Source organism: Pseudonaja textilis, chromosome Z (genome assembly GCF_049901715.1).
Source record: "Pseudonaja textilis isolate UNSWEBS1 chromosome Z, rPseTex1.2, whole genome shotgun sequence".
NCBI lineage: Eukaryota > Metazoa > Chordata > Lepidosauria > Squamata > Elapidae > Pseudonaja > Pseudonaja textilis.
Window position 1 is genome coordinate 131,308,664 of NC_142008.1, and position 7,927 is coordinate 131,316,590.

General features: G+C 40.1%; 2 protein-coding genes across 2 annotated transcripts in view; one reads left to right on the top strand and one right to left on the bottom strand.

Moving 5' to 3' along the window:
• Window positions 1–1,950, bottom strand: part of LOC113443616 (germ cell-specific gene 1-like protein) — a 34,118-nt gene extending 32,168 nt beyond the window's left edge. Inside the window, exon 1 of the mRNA XM_087916972.1 lies at window positions 1,707–1,950. The gene's annotated coding sequence lies outside the window, so the exon portion shown is untranslated. The remainder of the gene's footprint in view (window positions 1–1,706) is intronic.
• A 108-nt stretch (window positions 1,951–2,058) lies between these two features.
• On the top strand, window positions 2,059–5,833 carry RPL28 (ribosomal protein L28). The gene is made up of 4 exons (XM_087916974.1): window positions 2,059–3,209; window positions 3,400–3,523; window positions 4,751–4,869; window positions 5,696–5,833. Exons 1-4 carry the CDS (start codon window positions 3,087–3,089, stop codon window positions 5,783–5,785), a joined length of 456 nt encoding a protein of 151 aa, XP_087773100.1. The 5' UTR covers window positions 2,059–3,086; the 3' UTR covers window positions 5,786–5,833.
• Window positions 5,834–7,927: the final 2,094 nt, after the last annotated feature.

Here is a 7,927-nt window from a genome sequence, read left to right on the forward strand (position 1 = left end):
TTTTGCAACCTTCTGACATGCAAAGCCAGATTCATCTAACAATCATTTACAATGTTAATTGAATCTGGCTGCCCCATTACTATTACTAACTTATTTGAATGTTTTGAATATCTTCTTGAGTTTTCTGCAACCTGGAGAACTGTGATTTAGGACACAAGTTACTAATAAACTTCAACCCTTGTAGTTGTTTATGCCTAAATTTTCTTATGTTAACAGTATCTCACACAAATCTTGAGAACCAATTCATGGAATACCTTCAAATTTATTGGTTACCAGATCTAGTCTGCAAAATTTGAGAATCCACTAGGTAGTAGCAAAGAGGTTTCAGTAATTCTCTGTTGCCATCAAGTGGTCATTTTTCCAGTCTGGATGAAGTAGCCTTCTTTGGTTGTTGGGATAACAGGACACATGGGATTAAGCAGATGTTATAACTTTAGGGGATATAGATGTGGATTTGCCTGGAGGCTGGCTGAACACTATTTTCCTCTTCCTAGCCCCTGCTCTTGCACTGGAAAATATTTGACAGGAGCAAGAAAAGTGCAAGTTTTGGGAATAATCGGAAGGATCTACTGGGGGAAAAAAACTTGTAAATCTATAATCAAATCTATTTTCTGGGCTCAACCCACCATTGAAAAATTGTTTTGTCTTACCAAATTGGCAGCCTGGAGGCTGGATGTGTCATGCACAAGCTATACCCACCCTGGCTCCGCAAACGCAAAAAATGTTGTAATACATCCCAATGTCATGTGACATGATCCAGTTTGACACTGGTGCCTTACACATTCTGCTAAAACCCAAGGTTTTGCTATTGTCTCTTTCTGTAGATTTCACCTTTGGACATGTCACTCTCTCACATACACCACCCTACCTCACAGGCTTGTTGTTACTGTGAGAAAAACAGGCTAAAGCTTTTGAATGCAAGGCATACATTTAATGTGTAAATTAGTCAAGTCAGGGAATTGTTGGACTGGGCCCCTATTGGGTGTGGCATTTTGGAGGTGGCTAATGAATAATAGTCCAACTCCTCCCTGACCACCCTTTGCTCAATCTTTCTCCCTCCTGCTCAATTTTATTTTAATTGAATTTTAAATTTAAATCCCTATTTATTGCTGTAATGCTTTATATTGCATTTTTAATTGAATGATTGTGAAGCTACCTAGAATCACCTCTAGCAAGATGGATGGATAAATTGCTGTAACCATCCCAAATCTTCAACATGGTCAAGTTAGCGAAATTAACTACCCACCCACCCAGCCCTTTTTTTTATCCAACTTACCAGACAATATTCTGGTAAGTTGGACTAAATGATCTTTTAGGTACCCTTCCTGGTCTATGTAGCTTCCTGCTGTAACAACTGTGGAACTGTCCATATCTATTAGGAATACAATTCCCAGAATTCCCAGCCAGACTGTATTAATTCCAATGATAACTACATTTTTAACAACTTTTTTTTCCAATTCGCAATATGCTGCTCCAGGGCTCAAAAGTACTTGCCCTCCGCATCCACAAGAGACAACGATTCAACAAAGGACCGAGGTAAACAATACACACTTCCTATTGTATGAGGGGCACGAAAGGATTCGAGTATGTCCGAGAAACATTCCCAACGGCTTCTGATTGGTCCCGAGTCGCGGGCGTCCTTCCCTCAGAATTTCTCAACGTTCTATGTTGCCACGAAAGAAAATTAATTCCAAAATTTTTCCTACCCACGTGACTTTCGGAGAACTCACGGAGGGCCGTTTTCGACCGACTATCGAGCTCATACGAAACTATCGCCGAGGTAAGCCGATTCGTTTCCGAAAGTCCCCGAAACACACCCGATCATTTCCGAAAGAAGCCATTCTCTGTGCCACTCTAGTTGTCGCCAGCCTACTCTTCACATCTCTATGATGGAATTGGTTTATACGGATGGATGGCTCAGACGGGGAAAGCCTTTCAACCGTGAGCCGGAAATGCTTGCGATTGCAGAGCGGAAGAGACTGGAGTTCGAAGGGGGTGGAGCTTGCTTGAAAGGCGACGGACATATAAAACCCGCCCGCAGCGGCTCAGCCCCTCTTTTTCCGCTTCCGATCGCAGTATCAGCAAGAGGGTGAGGTCTAGGCCGCGTGTTGGTCTAAGGGGAAGACTCTGTAATGGAGGACGTAGAAGTGGGGGATAAGGACAGAATATTCTGGGAGAATTGTTAGAAAGGCGCCACATTGTCGAAAATACTAATCCGCCGTCTCTATCATGGCCGGAAAGAAAAAATGTGCCCCCTCCCCCCTTAGCCGCGTTATATTTAAGTTCGGAATATCAGGTTTTCACGGGATATGCTGGGTATTGACAGCAAGGTCTAAACTTATTAGAAAAGGGTTCACTGAATCTCAGTGGGATTTTTTTTTTTAAGGAATTTATGCCTTGCGCTGAACGCTGTTTCTCTTAAGGAGGGAGGAGGCGGGAGTATTTCCCCCTCTTTAAAACATGCTTTCGCGAATTTTGTAATGTTGGCAGTTAAACTACATATTAGGCGAGTTGATACCTGTTTCATTTTTTGTAGGAAAGGATTTATTTATTTTTTGAAAGGAACATTGCTTTAATTTCGTGAATCCTTTAATGGAAGGAAGGTGATGGGGAAAGAGTTGCCCTTAAGTATTTATTTTCATTTATGCCACCCTTTCAGCTTTGCTGCAATATCTGTAGGGGAGTAAAAAATAAAGGAATACCTTCTAGCGCTTATTGGCAGAGGGTAACTTTTACTCAAATTACTTGTACGTTTTTTATATTTCTGTTGGATTCTTCATTTTTAAAACAATCTTTCCCAGGTGTTCAACTCTGGAGTCCTCAACTTGCATGAAAAATACAGGAATTAGGAATATAGCATATTGAGTTGGAGATAGCTCTTTTACTACATTATTTTACATTCCTTTGAAAGACCTAGAAAAAAATTGAATTAAAATAATATCAGATAGCAAGCATAAACTTGAAATGAAAGCAGCAGTGACATTAAACATAACCTGTACTGAAAGGAATAAGAATACTTGTTGGACTTCAAACACAAATCACTCAGGTCTGGGATTTTGAAATTAAATGAACTGTATAAAGCATTTATGACTATTTTTTGGTCTTCCCTTGCCCATGAATTCTCTGCAATGTCTGCTCATCTGCAATGGATGATTGTACGCAACTGCTCAAGTTTCCTTATTAAAAGGAACAAGCAAACTTACAGCACGGTGAGCCACATCTATCTTAGAACCAACAGCCTCCTTGCAAATAATTCTAGTGTTATTAAGCTTTCCTGGACTTTGAACATACTTTTCCCCACATATTCCCTTTTCAAATAAAATTTCTGCTTTTAGCTTGCAAAATCTTTCATTGTAAGTTGCATTGAACTCTAATAGAAGTGTTTTTCTTTCTTTAAAGGAGCCCAACAATCTTAAGGCCCGTAACTCTTTCCGTTACAACGGTCTGATACATCGCAAGACAGTAGGAGTAGAACCAGCTGTTGATGGAAAGGGTATTGTTGTAGTCCTCAAGAAGCGTGCAGGTAGGTATATTCCAATTTAAAGCAAATTCCTTCTGAACACAAAAGGCAGAACAGAATAATTTGGAAGCAACCTCAGAGTCCAACCCCCCTGCTCAATCAGGAGACCTGATACTTTCCAGACAAGTGGCTGTCCAGTCTAGTTCTCTGAGGGCAAGCCATTCCACTGGTTAATTGTTCTCAGTGTCAAGAAATTTCTCTAGTTGTAGCCTGCTTTTCTCTTTCAATAGTTTCCATCAGTTGTTCCCTTTTTTGCCTTCTGGTGCTTTGGAAAATAGGTTGACCTCTTCTTTGTGGCAGCCACTCAAGTATTATGTCACTTCTAGTCCTTCTTTTCACTAGACTAGACAAACCCAATTCTTGCAGCCGTACTTCATATGTTTTAACCTCCAGCCACCTAATCATCTTAGTTGCACTTCTTTGCACCCTTTCTAGAGTCTGCATCTTTTTATAACATGGTGACCAAAATTGGATGCAGTATTCTAAGTGTGATCTTACTAAGCCTTTATAAAATATTACTAATACTTCATGTGATCTTGGTTCTATCCCTCTGTTAATGTAGCCTAGGATTTCGTTGGCTTTTTTGACTGCTGCCACCCACTATTGGTTCATATTTAAGTGATTGTCCACTAGGACTCCAAAATCCTTCACAGTTACTGCTATTGAGCCAGATGCCACCTATACTATGCCTGTGCATTTGGTTTTTCTGGCCTAAGCGCAAATCTTGCTTTTCTCTACTTTGAATTTCAATTTTTTTAGGCGATTCAGGAAGGATAGAAATAATATGGTGACCCCGAGCCATCGATAATGAAAAGTGTGATGGAAGCTCAAGGGGCAAAGAAGTTACCTGAGTCTCCATATAACATGCTAATGAACTTATATGGAGATCAATTTTGTGGAACCAGAAGTAACTATTACATTTCACAGTGATTCGGAGCCACTAAAAATATAACTAACATGTCAAAAATGCTTCTAAGTTACTGTAAATCTTAAGTTTGCAAAGAAGTGCTTATGGAGATTTTCGGTCATTTTTTTATTTTTTACAGAGCAATGTTTTTTAAATAGTTAAAAGCCCTGGATAAATAGTTATATTATGAAATTCTCTTCCTGCCTGTAATAAGATACTTTGGTTTACAACATGTAAAAACCAGCATTAACCTTAGATACCAAGTATATCTAGCAGGACCTGCAAACAGTGCTCCATTAATACCCTACACTCCTGCTTCTCAGGCCAGCGAAAGCCAGCCACTTCCTACGAAAAAATCACCATCAACAAGAATGCACGGGCCACTCTCAGCAGCCTCCGCCATATTATTCGCAAGAATAATTACCGTAAGGATCTGCGCATGGTAAGTCAGTCTTCTGGATTCTCGCTCTGCAAGGTGGCACTTGGATGGATGTTACAGCTTCCATTAATCCAATTAGTACATAGTAGTGATTTCTGGTAAGCCAAGCTGCTCCGTCCAACTAGAAAGAAATGGGAAGTGCTAGTCTTTTTCCCTAAATCCTAATCCCTGGCATTTTGAGAAGGAGTGGGTTGGTTAACAAGGTATACTTCATAGGAGCTGTGGTGGTGCAGTGCTTGGAATACAATATTGTAGGCTGATTCAGCTCACTGCCAGGAGTTCAATCCTCACTGGCCCAAGTTTGACTCAGTTTTCCATCCTTCCAAGGTCAGTAAAATGAAGATCCAGATTGTTGGGGGCAATAGACTGACTCCGTAAATCGCTTAGAGAGGGCTGTAAAAAACTGAAGCTGTGTATAAGTCTAAGTGCTATTGCTAGTTTCAAATTACGGAGCAACCCCCCCACCTCCACTTCTGTAAGTTGCCCCAGGGTTTAGCAGTCTCAGCAGATTGGGCTCAGTTGCTGCATAATCTAGAAGCCTTAACAATTGCTCCAAATCTTGTGCGTTTTTTGTTGAGTTAGCTAAATTTTTGCCCAGAGTGCTTGGGCACTCTGATAAGTGGGCGTTTTATTGCCCATATCTCTGTTAAGGTTATGAGAGCGTGATCAGAATTGGTACACATACTGAAAAAAGTGTGAAAAGCTTGATTTAGGAATGCTGTTGAATGAGAAAAAGAGCGTGTGTATAAACATTAGGAAATATGAATTTGAGGAGAGAAGAGATGTACCTGGACTTCACTATTCATTTCTTCCTTTTTCTCTCCTCCAGGCTGCTTTGCGTCGGGCCAGTGCAATTCTGCGTAGCCAGAAGCCTGTGGTGGTGAAGAAGAAGAGAACTCGGGCTCCCAAGACTGCATAAAAACACTTCTCTAATTATCAAATAAAGGAATAAAACCAGAGAGCAAAATGTCTGAATGTCATTTATAAATCTCTGCTCGTGGGATTACTTTTCTCCTCCGAGAAAATGAATTTTGGCTGAGAACAGAATAAATGTCCCGTAAATTGCTATTTCTGTAACAGGATGGGATTTGAAAAATAGCATGGATTTGCAATTCGAGTTTTGAGTCATGTTTGATTTCACTCTCCTTCCTTGATGCTACAGCTAGTTTGGGAATGGTTTTGATCCTTTTAGAAAGTCTTGGCTCTCGTTCAGAGTCCTTTTCAAAATGCTTTCCTAGAATATGTGTAACTATCTGAGGAACTTAGGGTGATGTTATGGTTCACTCCCACTTTTTTCCCTTTAACTTGCAAAGTTACTTTAACTACAAGCAAAAGTTGCTTGTTAAAAGCAGAAATCTGTTCATTTCCCCTGTACGTTGCTTTTTAGCAAGCATCAATACACTTTTTTTTCCCCTCTTTATGGTGTCTTGAACTAATCAGCAAAGAGTTTTAAAGGTGCCATAAAGAGGGAGGCCAGCCTGGGGTCTCAGTTGTTGGATGCAGTTAAACCAGGAAAACTAAATTTATCCTGATCATGTTGGTGGTTAAATACCTGTGTTGTGCCAGTTACAGTCTCTTGACTTCACCATTTACAATGTGAGTTTATTATAAACAATTCCTGGTAAAGTGAACTTCCTGTACTGCTAAAATATCTTCCTTGCTATAGAAATATCTGTTCCTCTAGAACTGAGCAGTTAAAAAATAGCATAGGTAAGGAAAAAAGCCCTGCACCCCCACCCCAAAAATGAAACATTAAAAATCTTCACGTCATCTCTCAGGGAGAGTGACATTTGAGATTTTTTAAATTGGCTTTGCAACCATAAGGTGGCAGTTAAGAGCTGAAGCAAATCTAGTTGTTTATTTTCAGTTTTATCCTTTTGTCCTAGATTTCAAGAGGTTGAATTTAAGTATCATTGTCTACAGCCCACTAATTAATGTTGATTGATGAGAAGCATTTTTAGGGGAGACAAATCCAAATCCAAAGGAATCATTTTGTAGATGATACAGCAAAAGTCAATGCAGAAACCTGATCGTTTGTATCTCTAGGTGCTGGGTGCATTTGGCTCTGGATAGCTGTTGGGATATTCAACAAGAAAGATAGTCTTTCCAGTGGATAAACCTTCTCTTCTGTAGCATCTGTTGTCTTTCCTCGTAAAACAGTCTCCTATCTCCTAAGCAGACAAAAAAGAACAATAAACCAAGCAACTTGGTCATTCCATATGTTGCAGGAATATCGGAAAAGCTCAGTCAACACAACATACCACACTTCAAACCGGCTAAGGTAGAAGCTTGTCCAGCCCAAGGTAAAACACCCAGACACAAACATGGTATATGCGGTACAATGCAATGAGCAATGTACAGATCTGTACATGGAAACAAAACACTAAACACATGGCACAACGTGCAACAAGCCCATGTGCATTTAACAGACAAAAGGCCACTCTTGAAGACGGCAAAATCCACCTTTCAGACACAGGACTGCTAGTTTGAAAGAGGCCATCTATGTCAAAATTGAAACACCCGCCCCCCTTAAAAGAGGGGGGGGGGGTAGGACATCTATCACCAGTTTACAACAGCAGTTCTAAGAAGGCTGCACGCACATATGCAGTACTTACGTGGCCCTGAGGACAGAAGGCCTCAATAGATACATAAGAAAGAGAGAATTATTTATTGGCCAAGTGTGATTGGACACAAGGAATTTGTCTTGGTGTAAATACTCTCAGTATACATAAAAGATATATTCGTCAAGAGTCGAAAATCATAAGGTACGACAATGATAGTCATAGGGTACAATAAGCAATCAAATCATACTAGGAAATAGTCCGTATAAATCGTAAGGATACAATCGACAAAGTTACAGTCATACAGTCACAAGTGGGAAGGGATGGGTGATAAGGAGTGATGAGAAGATTAATAGTAATAGTAGTGCAGACTTTGTAAATAGTTGGACAGTGTTGAGGGAATAATTTGTTTAGCAGAGTGATGGCATTCAGGAAAAAACTCCTTGTGTCTAGTTGTTCTGGTGTGCAGTGCTCTATAGCTCAATAACTAAAAGATTGCA

Bases quoted from the DNA above. Each gene is read 5' to 3' on its own strand.
- RPL28 (XM_087916974.1), top strand. From the start codon at position 3,087: ATGACTATTTTTTGGTCTTCCCTTGCCCATGAATTCTCTGCAATGTCT. The intron at 3,210-3,399 runs GTGAGCCACATC...CTTTCTTTAAAG, and splicing joins ACAAGCAAACTTACAGCACG to GAGCCCAACAATCTTAAGGC. The intron at 3,524-4,750 runs GTAGGTATATTC...CCTGCTTCTCAG, and splicing joins AGTCCTCAAGAAGCGTGCAG to GCCAGCGAAAGCCAGCCACT.